This window comes from Lathamus discolor, chromosome Z (assembly GCF_037157495.1).
Source record: "Lathamus discolor isolate bLatDis1 chromosome Z, bLatDis1.hap1, whole genome shotgun sequence".
Lineage (NCBI taxonomy): Eukaryota > Metazoa > Chordata > Aves > Psittaciformes > Psittacidae > Lathamus > Lathamus discolor.
The window spans coordinates 8,375,847-8,400,149 of NC_088909.1; the positions used below are offsets into that span (position 1 = coordinate 8,375,847).

At 36.8% G+C, this 24,303-nt stretch overlaps 1 protein-coding gene across 1 annotated transcript in view; it reads left to right on the plus strand.

Annotated features, from left to right (window-relative positions):
- ADAMTS18 (ADAM metallopeptidase with thrombospondin type 1 motif 18) overlaps window positions 1–24,303 on the plus strand; it is a 77,428-nt gene that overhangs the window by 29,659 nt on the left and 23,466 nt on the right. The window contains exons 5-16 of the mRNA XM_065662934.1: window positions 3,062–3,261; window positions 4,008–4,091; window positions 4,931–5,090; window positions 5,708–5,813; window positions 7,945–8,082; window positions 9,572–9,725; window positions 10,719–10,814; window positions 11,776–11,924; window positions 17,293–17,465; window positions 19,174–19,304; window positions 19,440–19,563; window positions 20,781–21,025. Of these exons, the coding sequence (XP_065519006.1) occupies window positions 3,062–3,261; window positions 4,008–4,091; window positions 4,931–5,090; window positions 5,708–5,813; window positions 7,945–8,082; window positions 9,572–9,725; window positions 10,719–10,814; window positions 11,776–11,924; window positions 17,293–17,465; window positions 19,174–19,304; window positions 19,440–19,563; window positions 20,781–21,025 (1,760 nt within the window). The remainder of the gene's footprint in view (window positions 1–3,061; window positions 3,262–4,007; window positions 4,092–4,930; window positions 5,091–5,707; window positions 5,814–7,944; window positions 8,083–9,571; window positions 9,726–10,718; window positions 10,815–11,775; window positions 11,925–17,292; window positions 17,466–19,173; window positions 19,305–19,439; window positions 19,564–20,780; window positions 21,026–24,303) is intronic.

Here is a 24,303-nt window from a genome sequence, read left to right on the forward strand (position 1 = left end):
AGATCCCTTGTCTGACTTTTCTGACAGTTTTCAGTAAGCAGTTCTGCACAGTGATGGATGCCAAGTCCCTAAACTGATGCCCTCTGTTAGTTTGGAGGTATATAACTGATTAGGCTTGAAAATGGAGAAAAAGTCTCCCAAATAATTAATTTCTGAGAGAACAGAGAAGTTTTTCAGAACTCCCCATCTGATAATGAAATTTTCAGCAACTGAGATCTTCAAAAAGAGCCTCCCATGTAAACTGTTTAAATAAGAGTTAGGAGCCACCTCTTTAAAAACATATTGGAATATATTATCCTGCCAAGGTCTATTCTGAGTCCTTCATTAGGCCCTCAAATTGCAGAACACTTTAGAGCCCCCTTGGAGCCTATATCTGTACTTATAGCATTCAGTTGATTCTTTTTTGAAAGCTGATCTGCTTCTGAGCTGAGCTTCTTAATGAGGGTCTCCAGGACTGCACACAGTATTGAAAACATTGTCTCTATCCAGTTGTATTCTTACAACTTCCTACCTGAGTTCTGAGAAAACAAGCAAGTTTCTTTTCCAAAAGGCATTTAGAGAAGAAAGAGAAAACCAACAGAAGGGAAGGAACGAGAAAAGAGGTATTGGAAAAAGTGGCTGGCTGAGACTGAGGCCTATCTGAGGCCTGAAAACTGCTTATTAAGAACAAACTGCTGCTTCAGAAATCCTCTCTAGATTTGGAAGCTAAACCTCAAATGCCAGATGCAGAAACATCATGATTCAACCTGTAAACATTTGTATTCTGATTCAGATCAGAACTACCTCATCACATACTCCCTTTCCCTCCTGTTGTGTTTTCCTGCTGCCTGCTTCAGAGCAGAGGGTAATGGTGCTAAGTTAGCTCATCTGCTCTATGGTGTTTTCTCTTATTTACGTGTCCACTGTGTTCTTGTGCCTTATTTACTGTACCCTCTTCGACTGCTTGTCCAAATTCAGAATTATTCATGTGCTTTTGAGTTTTTTCACAGTGCTCATCCCTATAATAGATGAGTTCATTTTGAACACTGTGTCTTCATAACCTCCTGGGATGTGAGATGACACTATCATTATTCCTGTCTTATAAATGAGGCTTACAGACACAGGTCAAAAGTAACTATTGCTTTTGCTTACCAAATTAACAAACTGAGATTTTTCTTGAAGATGCTCGGCAGAATATATGCTGCCGTAATTGTATGTATATCTATATATTCAATAATTTCAGTTACAGCTATGAGTTCTTAGCTGCATATTCAGTCTGGGTTTATGTGAAATGAAGAACATGCAATTAACATCCAACTGTGATGAGTTTAGTACAAATGATTCATGTATCATTGCTTAGGAACTTGGTGTCACATGCACTGTTAGGATCTGATTAAGCAAGATTTCATTTAATTACCTTAACCACAAAACCTTCTCACATTCTGCAGTCTTTCACTTCATGCAGTTCATACATGTAACCTTTTGAGAGGGATCTAAAAAATACCAGCCTATTTCCATAGCCAGCCTTGGTTAATCTGCTAAAGAAGAAGTCAAGTTCATGTTCACAGAATGAATGACACCTTACAAATAAAATCACATACGATTGTTTAATTTAATAGAGGCAAATATAGGATAGGGAAGAAAACGTGACAATCCACTAAAGGCGACACCTCTTCTATGAGTATTTGGGACCTTATTTGCATAATTTAAATGGGTTTAGATTGTGAGAATTAACTGGACTGTAGTTAGTACATGATGCTTGAAACATTGCTGCTGTTCAGGTTTTATCAATAGCTGTGAAGTTAACTCAAGAGCAAGACCCCACTTCTCATGGATTTATGAATGAAACACCTTGAAATTGTATTGCCTTCAGAATAGTACATGGAAACAGGTGTGCCTTGAACTTAATGCTTCACTCTTGGGTGAGGCATGTCTTTGTGCCCTGATGTGCTTCCAGTAGAGAAAAGTTCTTTGACAATTGTTTGTAATGAGTGGCATATTACAATCTTACTAGCACAGTCACCTGCAATCTTAAATACAGTTTAGAGTGATGTAGTTGAAAGCAGACCACTGTTGTGCATTCTGTGGTGTTCTTGGTTTCCTAGTTAGGCGTAGGAGGAAGTAATGTCTGTTTTAGCTCTGTTGTTGGAAGAACTTTCTGACGAGGCACAGGCAGGATTTTTTTTTAATTACCTGAGGCTCCCTCACTTGCCTCATGTCACATCCTCCGTCAGAAAAAATCCTATTGTTATCCAGATAGTATGTTAACGTGGCGCTTGAATTGATTCTTGATGCAGACCAAAGCAGTATACAGATTCATGTAAAAGAAGCCACGAATAACAGGAACATTATAAGGCGTAGGACATAGTTTTCCCATTTTCTGGATCTCTGAAGAAATGGAGTAGCGACCATTCTGTAACTGTGCCATTGACCACGCTGCACAAGCAGAGACAGAAAAAGTGCACCCTGGTATTAGGGAGTCCTGGCTGGATGCGCATATCCTGTTGTCAAGCCCTTCTTGCTGTTGCCTGACATTTCCCCGTACTAAATAAATATGCTCCCAGCAGGAATAATCTCAGTGGCAAATTCACGTAGAATGTTGGTGCCAATCACATTAGCAATAGCAGACTGGCAGGAATCTTACTCATGGTGTGTGTCTGCTTTCTGTACTGACAGTGGACATCTGTTATGGAAAGGACTTTTTACCAACTGCTATGCAAGTAGCACATGCCAAACACCCCAGGAAGTTAACAAAAGGACAAGAAAAATGTGGATATTCTGTTAAAAAATCTGTGTGTATTTTTTGCCACATTTTTTACCATTTTATTAGGTAAATTCCTTATTTTAAACTGTTTATTGCATACAAATGTGATTCTCTCATTTCCTTTTCTCACTGTAGCCATCCTTCCCCCAGGAATGAATTAGATATTTTTTAATAAATGTACAAGAACTTAGCCATAAGTATTAAATCACATGCTGTAAAAATAATCCAAGGCTCTAAACCTGTGATGCTTAATTTTCTGATGAAACTGTTCATGGGTGACCTGAATCCTTTCCAAAACTGAGTTTTATTTCCTTTCAGATGCACCTCAGCCACCCACAGAAGAGGCATACATTCGCTCAGATGAGTATGGGACTTCTTCAAGGTTCAGAAGATCACCTGCTAAAATTCAGAAAAATGGAAGTCTGAATGTTGAAACCCTTGTTGTGGCAGATAAAAAAATGTTGGAAAAACATGGCAAGGAAAATGTAACAACATACATCTTAACGGTTATGAATATGGTAAGATGTGGTGCGACTGAAGTATGTTTTCCCTGTGGAATATTGCTGTTTCACAGTAAGATCTTTCATTAGACAAATCATATACGAAAAAAAAAAAAGCAGGAACGCCTTACACAAGCTTTTGTTCAAACCTAATCTAATACATTAATTATGTCAAATTGCTCTATAAAAATATATCCCTATATTATCCCAGCTCTGGCAGCAATACCTTAGGGTTAAAAAAAAATTAAATCAAAATGTTAAAAATGTTAAATTTTAAAACACTTCTTTTGTAATACAAAAAAGGCAGATACTCTGAAATTGAAACTTTCATTTCATTTAGTATCATGAAGCTTAGTCTGTTTTGTCTGATATCTCCCCTTGAAAAAAAATTGAGAAAGGACAAATTTATTTTGGGAAAAATAAGGTAAATTAACTGTAAATACGTTTTCCTTTGTGACTCTGCTCTTTGGTTTTGTACTATAAAACTTGAACTTGAAACTTGATTATACTTGGTCTAGAACAATGACAGAACAAATACCACTGAAGTCAATAGAAGGTTTTCAAGTTTCTTGAATAAATGTAGTGATTTGGGGCATAATTCTGCTGGGGTATGTTCTTTTGGATGAATCCTACAAGGTTTGGAATTCCATTTATTTGTATTGAAAGTTAAAGCCCAGTGCAATAACTCAACACTCAAACTCTGTTTAGTCTGCTTAAAATATATATGCATGTAGATTATATTTCCTTTTCAATAATTGTTGCAGGTCTCTAGTCTGTTTAAAGATGGAACAATTGGAAGTGATATAAACATTATTGTTGTGAGTCTTCTTCTTTTGGAACAAGAGCCTGTAAGTTGTGTCAGAGTTTTTGTGTGGTATATTTTATTTGGTACTGTTCACAGGGAACACTGAAGGCTTTCATGTTGTGTACGTGAGCTTTCATGTGAGGTTTCTGAAAACATGAAGCATGAGCACATTAAAATCACAAAAACTTCCAAAATCACACTTTCTGCATTTCATGCTTCTCTGCTTTTGATACCAAAGTTTTCATATAAATGTTCTTCAGAAACATTAAAATGCTTCCCGTAAGGTATAACTCAATGATTTCTATCATCTTCTTGAAGAGAAATAACTGGAATGAGAAACCTACTTAAGAAGTATTTAAATAAATAAAAAGACCAAACTGAGCTTTCCAGGATGTGATGATCAGAAGGGGGAAGGAGTCAAAAGTCTCAAACTGAAGGTAGCATGTAACAAAATGTGGGAGCCAGGCAAAAGAGGGCAAAATCTCTTTTGACAAAAAGAAATCTGTGATAGCTTGATCTGCTTGGGTAATACTTTTCCTCCTCAGAAGTCTCCAAACATTTTAATCACTAAATTCGAAATGGTTTAGTGTTCAGTTTTATTGGGAATCAAATATATATGTACACTGTAATTCTAACCATTGATTTTGAAAATAAGTATGTGTCTGGGGAAAGGTACAGTCTTATTGTACTATTGTAATAGATTCCCTTATCAACTGAATTGGTCATCACAGACAGTCAACATGGGAATGCGTAAAACTATGTAGAGCAAATACAAAAAATTAATTCCCTTTTCTCTAACTAACTCTTACTCTTTCAATCACCTTTCTCAAGTACTGATGGTAGCACCCTATTTCTATTTCTGTGCCTGTGAAATATCTACAGGGTGGATTACTGATTAACCACCATGCGGACCAGTCACTGAACAGCTTTTGTCAATGGCAATCTGCTCTGGTTGGGAAGAATGGAAAGCGCCATGACCATGCCATCTTGCTTACGGGTTTTGATATTTGCTCTTGGAAAAATGAGCCCTGCGATACTCTAGGTAAGACACGAAAACACATTCTGATAAACTCATGGGTGTCAACAGCAGCATTTTGACTCATAAAGACTGAAATGTTTTAAAATAAAAAAGTCCAATTTTGCACACAGTGTTAGCCTTGTGAAGATGAAAGAGCAGTATTATATATGCGGTATATATTTGTCTTTGAGGTACCAGAAGAAAGAGTATTACTGCTATCATTGCCTCAGGAAAAGTGGCAAAATAAGTTATCTGAAGACATCCTTTTGGATTGTCACTTCTTCAAGGAATAGTTTTAATTTAGAGACTATTTCTGAGACACTAGTTTATTTTTTTCTTTTTGTGACTCCTTGCCCTTTTTGACTGGGGTTCCTTTCTAATATGGGAGAAGTAAAGGTATGAGGTGGGGAAAGAATAAACTTTACAAATGATTTTGGGATGTTAGATTTGCTTTATACATCTTGTACAGGAGTCTCTTTATTCAAATAAAAGCCTGCTGTAATTGTTCCATGATAAACCTGATGAGGTAGACAACCATCTTCATGCACCACGATGGACTGACTTATTAGGACCAGTGCAGATGATATATGTATTTGGAATTCTGTAGAGGAACAAGCTTTTGTGCTGCTTCCTTCATTCAGGTTTTGCACCTATCAGTGGCATGTGCAGCAAGTACCGAAGTTGTACCATTAATGAAGATACAGGCCTAGGACTGGCGTTTACAATTGCTCACGAATCTGGACACAAGTAAGTTTCATGTGTCTTACATTCTCCTTCTATACATAAATATATAAATCTGAAGATGCTTAGGTTTTACTGTCCTGTTTGGGTTTTTTTCCACAAATAATCTTTAACTACTTTTTTTACAACTTCTTTCATGGTTTTGATTTTCAATTCTAACATAGCTTAAGCTGAACTCTGTCTAACCACTGGCAGTATAGGAGCATAATTTCCCTATGTGCTACAAACTTGAAATCAAAGGTCAGATAAAACATGGGCATAGGGTCTTTATTTTGTCCAACAACGAAATAACTTTGAAAAGCAGTCATACTGTAGTCTGCTGTTTGGTCAAGGCATCAGTTCTTCTGATTCTGCATGACTGAATCAGGACTATTTAGTTTTCATTGTACAAATATGCTCTACAGTATATACTATGACCTAATGTCTACATGAGAGACCCTTTCACAGGTTTCTGTACATCTGAAGGGAAACAAGGAATTAAAGAATTAATCCAGCTACCAGTGAAGCCCATGGGAATTATGCCAACACTTTCAATGGGACCCAATATGTAAAATATATATTGTTTGATCCTCCTCTCAGACTAATGCAATTTCACTGACTTCAGTACATTATTAATGCTGTTTGATCAATAACGAGAGAACCAGGCTCATAGCGTATTTTTTAAGAATTAACTTCTCTAGTCTCTTAATGTCCTTGTTTCCTGTTTATTTTCTTATTTGTTTTGAGAGATTATACTTGGAAATGTTTTAATATTACTTTTTTTCTTTTTCACCATTGCCTTTGATTGTCATAGTATTCAGATTTTCCTTGGTACATTTCCATACTTCTGTCTAATAAAATGCATCTTATCTCCTAGAACAAATCTGTGCCAGATACAAGATGTCTTTATTATAATTTGTTCATGTTCCTGAGACAACCTAGTATGTGATCAACAGAATTTGGTCTCTGTGATACAAATTCCTTGAGTAATAAAAAAACTGTGACAGCCTTGGAAGTGCTCAGGTCTGCTGTGCATATGTTAACCTAAGAATTTCGTAGCAGGAGAATATTGTATACTGCACAGATCAAACTCTGTGAGCTACTGAGTAGTGTCAGTTGTTATACATTTTTATGCTTTTCTTCAAGTGGTTTGTGTTTTTACCTGAAAGCTTAAAGGTTCCTTTGGGAGTTCAGAGCCTGTCCTGTCAGTGGGTATGTTAAGCTGTTGATTCTTTGGCTGCAATGCATGCTAACAAAGTTAGTATTTTATAAAGGATTCAAAGATACTAGCTCAGTTGGTACTTTTGTTTGTCCATTTATAGAAGAAGACATATATTTTAGCAAGTTTGGAGCCTCCGCTGGTGGTAGCACATGTTGTAATTCTGATGAGCCTGCAGTGATTTATAACAGCAGAGGATTGACTTCAGTACATTAGATATTCCCTACACGTGCACGGATTACATTCATAGTTTCCAATGCATTACAATGTTGAAGTAACAGATTATGAAACTTCTATTCAAAACACATTTGAAGTCACAAATGTCCCATACATTGAATAAATACAAAACAGTGAAAGGAAAAAATCTGAAAATTAGCTTTACTATATCTATAAACTCCACATAATTTGTTATTTTAACATGCTTTTTTATTATTCCCTATTACTCTTTATATTATCCTAACACCTCTCCTAGTGAAAGCAGAGCATCATGATGCTGCAGACTGAGCCAAGCACTCAGTAAGAAGCAGTATTCCCACTGAAGGGGTTACAGTCTAGGCAAAGTAAGTGACAATGTGTAACAAAGACAAGGAAAATAAAGTGATTTGCCTGAGATAGTATAGCAAGTTAGTGGCCAAAATTAGAAGAATCACATTTTTATATTCATACCTTCTGTTGATTCAGTCCCACTTCTTTTCCTACAGATAGAATGTAGCTATGTAGTTCTTCCATCCAAATTAGAACGCTGAAGTTATATTCTTTCAGCTGTGTAACACTGTTTTTTCTCTGGGTTCTGATCTGCATGCCATTAATGGCAACAGACGTTATCACTAGTCAAAGGAGGACTCACACTGTCACCCAAAAAGTGTTTCTTGTGCCCCAAATTTTGTCTTGCTTCTAATTAATCTAGATTTTCACTCTCATGCTTGGATCTCTTTTCAGTTTTGGTATGATTCATGATGGAGAAGGAAATCCTTGTAGAAAGGCTGAGGGTAATATTATGTCTCCCACACTCACAGGGAACAATGGAGTGTTTTCTTGGTCTGTATGCAGCAGGCAGTATCTCAACAAATTTCTCAGGTAGGTCAGATGTAAATCTGGGCTAGTGCCAGAGAATGTGTCTTTAGTAACTGGGCTTGAATTCTTGAACAGACATAAAAATTACTTAAGTGTGAAATTCACCTCTTTCAAAATGTGCTCAAACCCACATACTATTTGAGCCCACACACTTGGACTTCCAAAGTGTATAGGTGATATGGCATATAAGTGGCTCTAATCCTGCCTCGTTGCAAATGAATGTATTTCACCTTCCATGAATATCCTGCAGCAATGACTGGCATGTCATTTGTTCCCAGGCATTCCTGTCAGCAGCTAGGTTTATTAGAGAATTACTAGGAAGTGAACACAAAAGAGGGCAGACACAGTGGTACCAGAGTCATTGCAAAATGTAAATTAACATCAGTGCCCTTTCTCATTGGAGTTACTCTCTTGATCTAGCTCATGCCATGAGTAAGAACATATTGCATTTTTCATATGTTGTTTCTGGGGGTGGAGGGGAAGAAAAGAAAAAAGAAGATGCCAGTCATTTCTCCAGCATGTTGCCATTACTCAGTGGTGCTTTTAAGGGAACTGTATTTTGGTCTGTGTTTAATGTCATCAGAATTGAAGTCCTTTCCTGTACAATTCCTTTTATATAGTTGTCGTACATGAGTAGACTATACAGGATTACTAAAAAGTGAGTAGGTGTTACTAAGAGCAAATCCAGTACAGGTGGTTTAGATGTTAATTCCTCAGAGTGAGAATCAATCATGTAGAGAGTGCTAGAATTCAAGGACCTGATCCTTGAATACCTAGATAGTATCCTAGAGTAGTGGCTGGGAAAGGTGACAGAGTTCTGGTGGTACTTTTTTCTTCTGTAGTGATGCAATAAATTCTGACTACACAAGTGAATTGCAAATTAAAATGTCACATAAGCCCTCCAACATGCAGTATGGTCCAAGAGACACTGGGAAAATAAATGCAGCATGTAGGCATGTAAACCCATGTCTACAGAGTGACCTTCTGCAGACATGGGTTCTTAAACATATACAGTGTTAAAAAGTAGACCCTTTTCTTTGGTAGTATGATTTTGGACACAGGAACCCAAAGCACATGAGCTGTAGCAGCCTTCTGTTTGTCAATGCACACAGAATGAATACTAAAATGAGACAATGCACCTGTTGATTCGTGATTTTGAGAATCTAAGGGAAAAGGAGCAGACTAGATCACGTTGCTTGTGGTTACACAGGTATAAAAAGAGGAAAAGAAATCGAAATCATTCATTATTGTTGTCACGACAGTCCCAAAGCCTGGATATTCCTGCTTCCTTAAAACTTTACAGGTCAGGCTACCAACAAGATGTCAAGATCTTTTGGTTTCTGCAATAAGATAAATTTCTCATTTCAGTGCATACATCTAAAGCTAGTTAAAGATACTGTATACCATAGTATGTGTTTTTGCTGGTCTGTAGCAAATTAAAATATTTTTATACAAAGATCATAGTCATGATTAATATACATTCTCATTATAGTACAGCTCAAGCTGCCTGCCTGATTGATGAACCTAAGCAAACAGGACAGTATAAATACCCTGACAAACTGCCAGGACAGATCTATGATGCTGATACCCAGTGCAAATGGCAATTTGGAATGAAAGCAAAACTGTGCAACCTCAGCTTTGTAAAGGTACCTGTTGATATATTTTTGAAAGTTAAAATTCCATGAAAAAACTGCAGTACATGAAATAAGTACAAGTAATACAGTGTTCTTCAGCAGCCTGGGGTATTTCTCTACCTTATCTCGCTTGCCAATTGCTTTGAAGGTACTGGCCTCTTTTGAGGAATGTCACAATCCCAAGGGAATTTCAGAAGGAAATGTTCTTTCCAGAAGTCATAAGGAGTTGAACACAGAAGACCCATGAGTCCTTACCTACTGTGCTAAGGGAAATTAGCAGGCAGTAGAGTTTTAATCAAAGCTTGCATCAGTGTGGGGTAAAAAGGGCTGTTTCTTGGGTTTTATGCATTGACAGCAAGGCTTGGGAAAGATCTATAGGGTTATTTTAGAACAATAAAGGATGAATTTAGATTAACCAGTTATTTTAGTGACTGCTACACTCCTTGCTGATCTCTTCTGAGGAGGCACTTTAGTAAATGATCTAAAGTGCTTATTCTGAAAACAAGTATTGTCAGGTTTTTTACTCCTGTTATTATCTTGGAGTATTTTGATTCATTTTATACTAACCACATTTATCAGGTGATGGCAGCTGTGTTTCTTCTACTGCTAATAAACAAAGAAGAGAGAATGAATAGCACTGTGGAGAGACTGCTTTTCAGATATCTCTTGGGTTTTATACAATCTAGACTCTTCACAGTATCATAGTCCCTGTAGATTTGATGAAATTTTAGCCTTGAACTTTTAAACACTGTTTTTTTTCTATTACAGTCTCTCACTCAAAATAGTTCTAAAGGATAGATAAGTCAAATGGTGCATAAACAGGGAGGCAATATAGAGGATGTGGCTGTGCTATGTATCTTAAACCATGGATTTTCTAAATTCAGAAAGGGTTTTATTTGTATGGCTTCTAAGGTAGCAGAGGCATGTATCATTTGTTACTCTTTCTAAATACCACCAAATAGTGGGAATTATGAGTACTGAAGTGAGCACTTTTTTTCTTTACAGGATATATGCAAATCTCTCTGGTGTCACAAAGTGGGCCATAGGTGTGAGACAAAGTTCATGCCAGCAGCAGAAGGAACAGCTTGTGGTGTAAGTATGGTAAGTTGTTTTGTAAGTAGGATAACACCATTCTAACTTGCTTTTAGACTATACTAGGTCAAATACCAGCTCCTGTCAAAAACAGTTTTACCCAGGTCCTTGCAGGTTTGCTATCATGGACTTCTGGATTGCTCTGTAAAACATTGCATTGTGATGCATAGTCAAGACTGGCCTCTGCAGAGGCGTCTGATGGCAGGGAGCGATGTTTCTCATCAAGCTGTGGAACTGGATACAGCTGGAAAATCTTAATCAGTAAAAAAATCCATTAATTATAAGAGAAGTTAGATCAAGTCTTCAAATTCCACTCATATAAACATTCCTTAAGCCATAATATTTGCTGTACAAAGGCCATCATGCATATTATCATCAATTATCACTGCTAAAAAAGCATGGTTATTTGTTTTAATTGAACCTTCTAATTTAGGCGAAACTTCTAATTCAGTCTCATCAATAGTTACCCAAAACATTTCCTGTAATGTTTCTTCCAGTAGAATATTTAATTTTCATGTTACTTAAAAATGTTCTATTTCACTTTCTGTGCAGTATTTCGTAATTGAATGATGAAAGAGCGAGATGTTAGCAAAATTTTAGCAGGCTATTTTCAAATTGGATGGGAACTTCTGAGGTTCTGACAGCACAGGACAACAAATTAATGTGGAATTTTTAGCGGGGAAGAATAAGCAAAAAAAACACTCTGCAAGAGTTTTGAAAATGCGTACCTAAAAAATCATCAGCTCAGAACACAGACAAATTTTAGGATATTCCTTATCTATACTATTGTGTATATCAGTGTCCTACTTCAGAGTCCTGGTCCTGCTGTGAACTGTCTCACTGAGTTCAGTGGGTGACCTAATGTTTATTAGGGTTAAGAACTGGAGATTTTAAAGGTGGATTTCTTCCTTTTTGCATCTACTAGCTACTGCTAACTCTGATGGGATTTTTTTTGTCATTCTTTTGGCAGTGGTGTCGAAGAGGACAGTGTGTCAAATATGGTGATCATGGACCCAAGCCTGTAAATGGCCAGTGGTCTGCCTGGTCTGAGTGGTCAGAGTGTACTCGCACTTGTGGAGGTGGGGTCACATATCAAGAAAGACACTGCAATAATCCAAAGTAAGACATAGATATGAAAAGGTATTATTTTATGCGATTTATGTTACTAGAACTAAAAAATAACAGTCCATTTCTGTCAGGAAATAAGGTGTGAAAATGTTTCTAAGACCTTTCTTTCATGTCTAATATGACCAGCTAGTAGCTCAAAGACAGAAATATTTCCTGATACTAGAAAGTAGTGTCTGGCTGAAGACTCCTAGGGGTCTAGAACATCTACAGCCCAACTTTCTCAATTTATTTTGTGATACTGCAGTTTATCAAATACCTGCAGAAGCAACAAAACACCACACAGACGTATTGACACCTAGCAATTTAAGAGCAAGAGAAAAAGATTTTAAGAGCTAGTAAGACCTTTGACCTATTATTGAGGATAATAAACCAAAAATGTTTAAATTCAGTATCAGAATGGTTGTAAAAAGATGTCTTCATATGTCTGCCAGGTTCTTTGCATTCTTCTGTGTTTTACAGGCCTGAATAAAGTAGCTGAACTAATTGTATCCTAACTAATGAAACATTTCTGGTATTTTCACCTAGTGAATGTCCTATCACTGTAAATACTATTATACCTTACAATACTAATTCAAAGTAGAGGTTAAGTGTTACCTGACCAGCATCTTTCCCAAGTATTCAATTCACTTCAACTTAGAAGAAGCAAAGGATTTCACTGTTTTATTTTATACACGACTTCAACAGGCATAGACACATGTATTCTTCATTGCACACAAAAACAGCATTTACACTACAGTAATAAAACCCAGAGAAAATATGACACAGTTTATATGAGGCTGTAAAGAAGCCTCACACCTACTATACAGTGCTACAGTAATAATATCCACGTTTCACATACTATGTTATAGGAAAATGTGAGTTAGTTAAAATAGTCTTTGTTACTCTCAGTCAAGCCAACCTTTGCAGATCTGAGCAGAGCATTTTCTCAACTTTTCTGTTGTTTCCCCATGTATTTTGATAAATAAAATTACTTGATAGTTTCCTTTATTAAACTGTTTAGCAAGAGAATTATAAGTGTCAATTGCATGTCATACATCTCTTTTGGTTTTTCTACTTTGGTCTCTGTTTTTCCTCTGAATTTGTGTGTATGCACATTGTTCTTTGCATTTATTCATAAGTCTTCCCTTACTTCCCCTGTGTGGCAGTAATTGACATGTTTCAGTTTGATGCACTATTATAACTGATAATGTCTTCCAATGGTCCTCAGACAGAAGTTTTTTAATCTGAAGAATGTCTGCTACTGTAACATTATGTATTTAAAACTTGCATTCAGAATGAGCTATCTGTTTTACTTAAAGTAAGACTTAGTGCAAGACTTGGTAACCAAATAAGGGGTGATGCCAGAACTAGATCGTGTTTATGCTAAATTTAATTCTATTATAGCGGTAATTCAGTTAGATCAAAAAGAAGAGACTATAAATCTCTCTCAGAGTTTGACTGATGAAATGACAGGACTATAAATAAGCCATCCACACGACAGCACACAAATATCTAGGTAGCTGTATTTCCCATCACAGCACTTCTGTATAAATGTGGAATCCCTAGAAAAATGATACTATCCATTCTCAGTGTTATGCCACGTGGAACAATTTATAACCTAGTCACTGTTCATTGTTCATCTCTATAACTACATATAAACAAAGAATAATGATTCCTTTCTTCTTGAACTTCTGAAATATATTTTGGTACATGCATGTATATTATTTGATATGTAATATATTTATTTCACTTTTCCTACTCCATATTTGTGTAGGCAATAATGTTTATTTTGTTCAAAAGCTTGATAGATGATTTTGGATAGCAAAATTTTGAGAATGACAAAAAATGTATTTCTGTAAGAGATTAGGACAGAGGGTGTGGATCTCTGAAGGACTGACTGGACTCTCAAATAAGGCTTTTAAACAAGCAGTGCAGGTTTCCAATGATTTCAAAGGTGAAACATCTTATTAGAAGCTTAAAAGACAGGTGAAGAGCTTTCATTCAGGCTGCTGCTCATGAAAATCTCATTGTCTGTGTTTGTGTGTGAAATTCTCCTCTTGCAAATAATATTCAACCAATTCACTTCCCATTCTCTTGACAATTTTAAGACAGACCTTATGATCACACCCGAACAGCTCTCGGCATGCCTCCTGAACTACCACCAGAGTTATGTAAGAATCCATGTGAACAAACACTCATGGAGGTCATCTGTAGAACACAGGACTATGCAGATTTGCTAAAATCATTAAGTTTCTGTAAACTGTCACAGTGTTAGTTTCGTGGATCTGGTTTTCATACATCATAACATTTTACAATTGAGGTACTTCTCCAAGACAGAAATAGATTACATAATTTAATAATTTAGCTGTGAAAGAACCTAAAGAGTGCTGGAGAGATTTAAATTAATGCTTAAATCATATCTGCGGTACTGCATCCTACCCACCTCACAGAAGTACATTGTTCAGTAAGAGCAGAATGGAGTTTTAGGCATGCATGCAACCAAAAAACTAAATCAAAGTTGTATGAACATAACTTCTGAATCTTTTGTGTACGATATCGGTAACAGTGATTGCAGACAGTGCAGACATAAACTGATGCAAAGTCATGCAAAGTCATGACACCATTTAAAAATTAAGACTGTGAAAGATCTTGTAGACCTTTCAAATTCGTGCAGAATAAAATAGTCTAGCTTTGTAAACTATCATAATATGGTCATGATACGCACAGAAATGTTCTCACTAGAACTTACATGATGACAAAACATCAAAAACAGGAGTCCAGAATTTCAGAGTCTAATTCCCTTTGTAAGGCAAAAATTACTTTCCTTGATCATGTTAGTTTCAGGATTTCTCACTGTGTGTTGCATTCCAGTGAAATCCATTTTGCTTTCATTGTTCATGGAGTCTATTCTTAAAAGGGTACTGAGGAATTACTTTAAGCTACATGTTGAGTCTTACATAAAGTGGAGTACTTAAATCTTTGTACTTGAACTCCTTTTGTTGGCTTTTCTCCCCAAATTTCTCCTTTTTCAATTGCCCTCAGCAAGGCCTCGGCTCTGACAGCATCTCTTCGTGCATGTTACCTATGCATGCCAGCGCTGGGGGGTACATGAATGAAAAGCTTAGGCTCTATCTCTATTAGAAGCACTGTACCACTACAGAAATATTGGAATACCCTCTGCAAAGTGTTCCGCTGCACTCACAGTTATACTAACAGAGCTTTGGCAGGCAATCAAGCCAGAATCTACCGGTGGTATAAACATCACCAATAAAAGCATGATTTTGTTAGTTAAATAATAGTATTTTCTCAGAAATTGGGTTTTGTAGATCTACATCTAGTTTCCTGTGAATTACTTAATTCTTACTGACATCTTGCTGGTAAAAATGAAGGTGGGGAAGTTTCCATAATTTTCTGGCCAACGGTTTCAGTAATGGGAGTGTACTGTAATATTAAAATGCTGTAACAGAGCTGGGAAATGGAATGTCTCTTCCAGTGCTCTTTTAGTTTGGTGGAATTTTATACCATCCTCAAATGCAAGGCTGGCTAGAAAACACGATCTAGCCATAAATAATTCCATTATATTGCTTGTTTGGTGGCATTTACTTGGAAGGAGGTTGCTTCTTTTCCTTACACTAAAGGAGATTTGTTCTCTGGGACTAAAAGAAGTCAAAAATCATACATGTGCTGAAGCTGTAAAGAAAGTCTGTAGATAACCGACTAGGGACCCAACGGTTTGGCTGCCTTAACTCAAAGCTCTCACTGATTGCACAAAGTCAACATAAATACTCCCTGCCTTCACTGATACCCTGGCCCACCATAGCCACCAGCTAGGACAGAAAATCTGAGTTAGTTTGAAGACTTTTTCCATTGTACACAGTTTTAAATAGAACTGCATGTGAGTTTCACCTCTTCCTTTGGAAGATTGTTCCTTTGGAAGATTGTTCCTTTGGAAGATTGTTTTGTAGGCCACAATTCTGCAAAAGGCAGATATTGTGTGCATTCAAAGTTGTTTCAAAACATAAACCCTACACCTCAACTTTATTAAGAGGTTTAGACATGTGGGGAGTAAAACTGATAATAAACCAAACAGGAAAAACCCCTGGATTTTATCTTCCACGTTGCACTAAGCTGTTTCCATGGTACTCCAGACAGATTCATGCCAAGAGAAGCTGCATGAGGTACATGTTATGGGGAATCATTGTAACATAATGTTTAGGGATTTAAACAAACAATACATTGGAACTGCATCCTTTGTACTATTATTATAAACTATTATTGATAATATATTATTAGTCAATATCTTTTATAATATTCTTATTTTTCCCTTAATGTGTGTGTAAAATGGGCAAACTGTCCACTGAAAAATCACAGTTTATCTTCCAAGTTTGTATTTTCCCTAACTGTTAAAACTCACTAGATAAATGTGTGCAAGTGCAGCTTTGCAGCATTGTTACATTTCTTTCACTTGATGCAAGAAATTGCGTAATTTAACAAACAGTTCTTAGAATGTGGTGTTTTGAAGACCTGGCTCAGTACTTACAGATGTATATCTGAGCATTGTGAAACTGCAAAAATAACACCAGTGAATTCCTGTGTAGATCCATAAGGAATACAGAAGTGAGAGAATAATTTTCTTAGCAGCTTGTGAGACCTCTCAGTCACTTGAAAAAGAGGAAGTTCTTGTATTTTACATTGTTTTACAGTAGTATGCATGGACCAAATGGTTAAAAAAACTTATATTCTTGTAACATAAGGTACTAACAAAGGAATAGCACATGCTGTTTTCATTCTGGACAAAATTAAGGGAGATGCCCAGGTAAGGTTTGCTGAAATGGACGTGACATGCTTGAAGTTATCCATGAATCCTGACATTTCCCTACAGCAGGACAACTATGCACAGTCCTTGTTTCTTTTGACTGTTTAAAAGCACATTGTTTCAAAATGATTTACAAAACATGAACAACCAAATGTAATTATTCATTCTGTTTATGTTTGATCAGTGTTATGTTATCCTTTATTAACTCTTATTGTGATAGGTAATTCTTTGCACATGTTCATTCTTGGGTTACAGCAGGGTATAAATAGCTGCATAACAAGATTGAAACCAGCCAATACAGAATATCCCTATAAATTTAAATTACTGAAAAAATGATTCACCTCTAGATGGTTGCATCTTTGCTGAGTTTGCAGTAATTCAAGTTGATAATTCATGGCAACTGCTTTGCTTGGGTTTAGGAACCACGAAAATTAATGGCCCATATAAGAAATACTGATCTCCTAAGACAATATATCCTCTCATTTGCTCTGTGTTCTCATGCACATAACATGCCAATCACACAAAAAGTGGAGTTTGCAAAAGAAGTTTTTTTCTTTCTTATAGGCCACAGTATGGTGGCAAATTCTGCCAAGGTTCCAGTCGTATTTATCAGCTTTGTAATCACCAGCCGTGTCCTGCAAACGGCTTGGACTTCCGTGCCCAGCAGTGTGCAGAGTACAACAGCAAACCTTTCCGGGGATGGTATTACAAATGGAAGCCATATACTAAAGTAGAAGGTAATTATGTCACATCTGTGATGGTCAGAGGTAATCTCAGGAAGCAATCTATAAGCTTCAATTCATCCATATTCTTTGGGCAAATATCACCCTTATGTAAGCAAACAGAAATTCAGTTGGCTTATTTGAGATGTGTTTGCTTTCTAGCACAGTTGAATCCGGCCTCCTGTGCCATGCTGCCTGTATGAACATGCAGGATTTATCTCAGTTGTGAATTCGAATCTTTGTCCTCAGCATGACTCCCTGGCTGTTGCTACCCCTCTCTTTCATTTTATATTATGTATCGCTTAGTGTAAACCCAAACCAAAACAATTTCCATGGATTTTTCAGCCTGGGAAATGCAAGCTCCCACAATAACATTTCCAGAATCTTCCTTCCTTTGGAATGTTCTCAGATTTCAAAACGTAGCAATAAATCAACCTTTTGACTCTTCTGCTGGTATAGTCCCATAAGAATTGGAAAAACAAACAATGTACTGGCAAAAAGTTTTTTGAAGTCATCTTTTACTAAGGCATCTTCATAAAGTTCAGTTCTCAATAGCTATTTCTTGTCTTTTGTACAAGCAAAGTTTATTTTTACTTTTTACATTTTAATTTTGCAAATATTTTCAATCAGTATTAATTTTTACCTGATACAACAAATATTTCTGCAGTTTGAAATCACAGTTTGGAGCTGCAGTTGCTACTACTTAATTAAAAGTGGCTGAATTGTGTCACATTGTAGCTGCTTCAGTTAACATCTGCACGAATTTGGATTTGATAGCATTAAGTGTATAATTTTATATATGTATATATAGATGCAAACATATATGTAACTTTCATTTATAGCCTGATTATATTTTCTTCAAAAGTCTTTGCAGATATTTTCATGGGTATATAGAAATCTACGTCCTAACAGCCAACGTGAACAGAGGAAATTGGAAATACAGTTTCACAGTGTGTAGCAATAATGGATGATGTATAACAGGGAGAATAATGCATCTTCTTTAATAGAAATTAAGGTAGCCTATGTTGGTTTTAAAGGTAGGGGCTGCATTTAGTAGAAGTAGGAGCTTAAAATCAGGGACAAAGGGCATAATTTCCAAAGCAGCATGTCCCCAAGTGACTCTGAACTTGAAGAGGCTTATTCTTACACTCTTAGCTGCTTTTCAATATCTAACCCAAGATCTACATTTACAGTCCTGAAAGCATGATCTGGTTTTCAGAATTGCTACAGATGCCTTGCCTCTGCAGAAAGTATTATTGACAATCCAGCTGCTTATTTAATAATAGGACACTACTCTGAATCCAATTTTGTGTTCTTCAGAATTTTGTTGTGCTATTTGTTGCCTGTACTATTTGCATTAAAATTGTGTATTTCAGCAATTATGACAATATTTACAATTGCATGATGAGTTTTGTCTATGTAGAATTAATCCATTATGCTGTTTATAAGCATAACATACCATCCATTATAAGAAGAAATTTGATTGACAGACAAACCCACTCTTCTTCTAAACCAGCATAATATAAGCTACTGCATTTGTCTGTATTTATGCCTATTTCAGGGTCCTAATATGCTGCCACACAAAATTAATCCTTGTATCTTGCCATCTAGGTAGGATGAAGGAAGAGACAGTAGCAGGGTGTTTTTGACTTTTGTTTAAACTGTGCTGCAGGTCTGCTAATACGTTCTTGTATTGTTCTTTGTTTTTGGTTTTTACCCTTAGAGGAAGATAGATGTAAATTGTACTGCACAGCTGAAGACTTTGACTTTTTCTTTGCAATGTCAAGCAAAGTGAAGGATGGAACACCATGTTCTCCAAATAAATATGATGTTTGCATTGATGGAATATGTGAAGTAAGATAAAATTAAGTTTCTTACAATCCTAATGTCTTTTTTTTTAAGAGGGCAGTTGACTCCTTTATGGAATATGCAGCTGTTTCTTTAAATTCCCTTGTGTCTGAGTCCTTCACTTGTGCCTTTTGGTTGCAGCAAGTAGGGTGTGATCATGAACTTGGTTCCAAAGCTGTATTGGATGCTTGTGGAGTTTGTAAAGGAGATAATTCAACATGCAAGTTCTTTAAAGGCCAATACTTGATCCAGCACAAAGCTAATGGTAAGGAAAGCTGTTCCACATGATCATCAATTCATTGCTCTGCTGTATCCCCATGTAATAAATATGACTCCTTGCTCATTAGGGCAGTGGCTACAAGTCCAGATGTGAACTGAAAATCACAGGGAGAGTAAGAGGAAAGTTCAAATTTCTCCTGTTTCTTGGTAACAAGAAAGCTATGAGCATAAGTCTTGGTTAGTTAATTTACAAGCATTCCTTATGTTTCTTAAGCCACATTTTCCCTTTACATGTGAATTTCCTCTTAAAAGAGATGTTAGAATTCAGGCAATTGAACGAATAGCTGTCAACAGCTCTGACTGGAATGGGACTATATAAAAAGTGATACACAGCAAAATGCCAAACATGACAGTATTTCCATGTCCATTTTCAAATGAAGTAGCTGGAAGCTGTCCAGCTGATTCAGTGGGTGATCCCATCACTAGGAGATGGACTTCCCTTCAGTGGACTGTCACAGGCTTCATGTGAAATAATCTTACTGTGCTGCAGTTTCTCAGGCATAAAATGCAGATAGTATTTTTTTACCCATGGGGGTATTTTGAAGATCCATTTACTGTTAGTCATATGTCACTACTATAGTAATACAGGACATTGTTTAGGATATAGTAAGACAAATGTATGATGCTAGAAGAATAACCTAAACTGAATGCTCTGTGAAATTAGCTGTGCGCAGTGTGTGCTGGAGATCATCAGCACGGTCTCGTCTGGTTGTAGGAGTGAGATTTCTACACGTTCAGAGTTCAGTGGCTCACACGAGGGAGATCCTGTGGTACACAGGGCTTTGTGAAAGCTCTCTTCATCCCAGTGCACCTCACCCAAAAACACTTGTCCATGATGGAAGTAGTACCTTTCAACTACTGTAGGCAACTACAGGGGAAACATGGTAAAACAGTTACAGTGGAGCCTCCATTAGTCCATTCTGCATTTTTCTAAAGTGAACTTGCTTTTTCTTGTCTTTAATCACCAAGAAAAATTGCAGGAACTGAAATACCTCAGAGTTACTCTGATTACAGGCTGCATGGTGGAGGGTGTGCGTGTAAAATTAGAACTGATTTTTTGTGGAAACAGGATAACTTTGATGGATCAGAACAGCTATCTTCAATCTCTTTTAAACTGCAAAACCTTCAAACTGGCTAAGAAATGATAAGCCATCTCTACCTGTATGACAACTGCAAAAATGTTGCTTGCTTCTTTTATTTCAGACTACTATGCTGTGGTCACTGTTCCAGCAGGAGCGCGCAGTATACAGCTCCACGAAATGCAGATCTCCACCAGCTACCTTGCAGTGCGCAACCTTGGTAAAAAGTATTATCTGACAGGAGACTGGACAATTGACTGGCCAGGAAAGTTCTCTTTTGCTGGAACAGTTTTTGATTATCAACGCTCTTTTAACCATCCAGAGAGTCTATATGCAGCAGGACCAACTAATGAGACGCTGGTCTTTGAAGTAAGCTTTCTTCTGTTTATTCTTCCCTTGATGTCTATTACAGAATTAGTAAAGACAGCTTGAGCTCTGCACTGTAGCTCTCGGCAAGATTAAAGAATAGCGTTGAGTCATGACAGTATTCAGACTTAATTGTGTGGTCATGCTAGATGGAAAAGCCTTTCACTAGTTTAGCAAGGTCTGAAGTTTATCAAACTGTCACAAATTCAGTGAAAAGGGAGGTGCATTAACCACACCATATAGCATGATTTCTCTGTTGCTGCATCATGGCTATAGAGATTATAAACACATCCCATAAATGGTATACAATAAAATTCAGTGATGTAAAAGTCAGATCTGACATTATGGCAAGGCTTAATGCTAACAGCTTCTAATAATACTTCTGAAACTGCAGATGCATGTAGCCAGTCTAACATCTACCTTGGGACACAGTTGGTCGAAGTACCACACATAGGCTCCTATGTAATTTCTGTTGGTTCAGTTTTATTGGTGATAGCATCTAATGAATTTTATATATGTTTATCTCCCAGTCAAATTTGTATCACCTACTCTGTCTAACAGATGTTCTGTGTTGAAACCATATTTCATAGAAAGTTATTTTGGTACTTATGTGGTTTGTTCCAGTGTTACAGTTTTGAGAGTGGCCGCTAATACTTTTGTTCTAAGAAAAATCCCTTTCTGCATTGAGTTACTTCATTAGATTTTCTCTTAAAATGCATCAGAACATCTGAGGGGCTGTTTCTGGTTCAGTTGCTCAGGTCTTTGCTTCCTTTTAGCCGCATTAGTTTGCCTGTTTTGTCAGAAAGCTCTAGCAGATCTTTGTCTTTGTAACTGATCCGTTGTGTCTGCATTGATGAATCCTTCCTTGTGGGAAGGAAGGAGCCCTTCCTAGGAGGGATTCAGTTCCTTCTTTCTCACACCTTCCAGCACCACCCTGGTCACCCACTATCAAAGGCAGAGCTTTCTGTGGTGTGCATTTGTGCCCTTCTCTGAGGCAGCAGCCTGCAGTTGCTCACCCCACCACAGAACACTATCCCTCTGCAGGAGGCAGCAGGAGTGGTAAGCTGAGAGGTCCCCACCCCATCTCCCTTAGGCAGCTTTGTTCCTTTAAACTAAGACAAGACAGTTAAGTGTAGCCTGTGACATGAAATATATTAATCAAGGAGTATTTAAACTTTCACAAGTATTTGGGCAAGTGTTACCTGGAATACTGAAGAGCCTTACTGCTACCCATACAGATTGAGTCATGCACTTAAATGTATCTTTAAGAGCCACTGAAGTTCATGGACCATGCACACTTGTTGAAGTACTTTAGGATGAACACATGTTTTAGAACAGACAGTCTGACGTGGACTAAGGGTGTGTATTTTCACAAATTACTACCACAAGTTGCAGTGCTTTATAAAACTTTTTTTCTGAGTAAAAAGAATTTTCAGTTTGGGTATATATGTGCATAGGGATGCTTTAGTCCAAGGAAGAGTTTGGTGTACAAGTTACAGACACACTTCCCCATCTGCAAAACATATCTAAAACAGCCTTACACCAAAGAAACAGGCACACTTATAAATACTGTGAAATGTTAAACTGAACTCTCAGGAATCTTATTTGTCATAATACAGAGTAGATTAAACTATATTATTACAGAGCTAAAGTATGAATAATAAATTTCCTGCAAGATGACTTACTTGGCTGCATATCATGCACATACTTTGTAGAATAAAGATTAAAGAAAGAAATTTTAATGCCAAATAACACTTCTATTTTCATCCTATCAAATTATGTTAAACAGTTTTATTAAGATTTAACATTTAACTGGAGGCTATTGCTCCTTTGAGAGCTTATTTAAACTTCCCTTGTATTTTTATTGAAATACCTACACCACTGGCATTGGCAACTAGGGATTCTAATGACTGCAAATGTTACGGTCACGTATTCCCAATTACATGTATCTATGAGCTGTGGTTAAGAATTTTTCTTGCTTTCAATAATTTAAGCAAGATTCAACAAGCTGAGTTCTGGAAAAAATGCAACATTTTCTGAGTCCGGAGATCTGCATTATTTATGATTTACCAGTAACTGTAAGCAGCAAAAATGCCAATGAAAACTGAAGAAATATGCTTTTATGAGAAAATACACATATTGCTGACGATCTGTTTGCAGCAGTAATAATGAAACAAATCCTACTTTGACTGTAAATACCAGAAATTGATAGAAAGCTGAAAAAGGGAGTGTTTAAGCCTACTACATTGTAGCTTTGTTTATATTTTCCTCTTGTATAGTTTTCAGAGCAGCATACAAAAAAAAGAAGTCCTGCCAGCATTTTTTTATCTAATTCAGTTGGTTTTCAGTAAAGTAAAGCTTTCCAGGGTTCGGCTTCTTCCTGTAATCTTCAGATATTTTTTCATCATTTTTAATTAAGTTGTTTCCAAAAGAAATTTAATACTTATTTTCTAGATTAGGGTTTGGTGGGTTTTTGGGGATTTTGATTTTTTTTTTCCAAGAATTCTGTGTGAGTCCTTGTAAAAATGCACACTGCAGGTATTGAGCAACTGAATAAATTACATGCAGAAATACAGGAACTTTTATTATTCAGGTGGGCAGAAAACACAAGATTTTGTAGGTGCATTTATTGCCATTCCACTGTGATTTGAAAGACAGATTAACACAACTCGTGCGTGTTCAGTTTTGTAGTCATAGTTTCGCTAGACATTTGTGTGGTGACTCAAATGGTCCAGGTTTTCCACTGTGCTTCTGAATGTAAATCAGCCTGCACATATCCAGAATGTTCAGGCTCTGCACGTCCTCTGAGCAACACTCACAGGAGAGGATGGGACCGGTGCTCTCCAGGTACGGGTCCAGACAGGTCTGGGAAATCTGTGCTCAAGGCAATCACTTCCTTTGAAATGCAGTCATTCTCCAAAGTATTTTCTTGAAAGAGACATCTGAAGCATGTATTAAGAGAGAAGGAGGAAGCCCAAGTCAGAAAAAAAAGTCTTAAAATTCCCCACTGTCTTGCATAGCACAAGTTCAGCCTTGCAGTTCTACAAAATTCTTTGTATTTCTGTCTTACTGTACAGAATGTTCCCACACAATTGTTTTTCCATCAGGGTTTTCAATAGTTCAGCTAAGCATGTACCATTTAGTCAGACAAGACTGATAAAGAGCTTTTCATATTATCCAGGAATTTCTAAAAAAAAAATAAAATAAATAAATAAGAATATACATATATATATTTACATATATTCTATGTATGTAATTATGGGACCAAGTCATACCAAAGA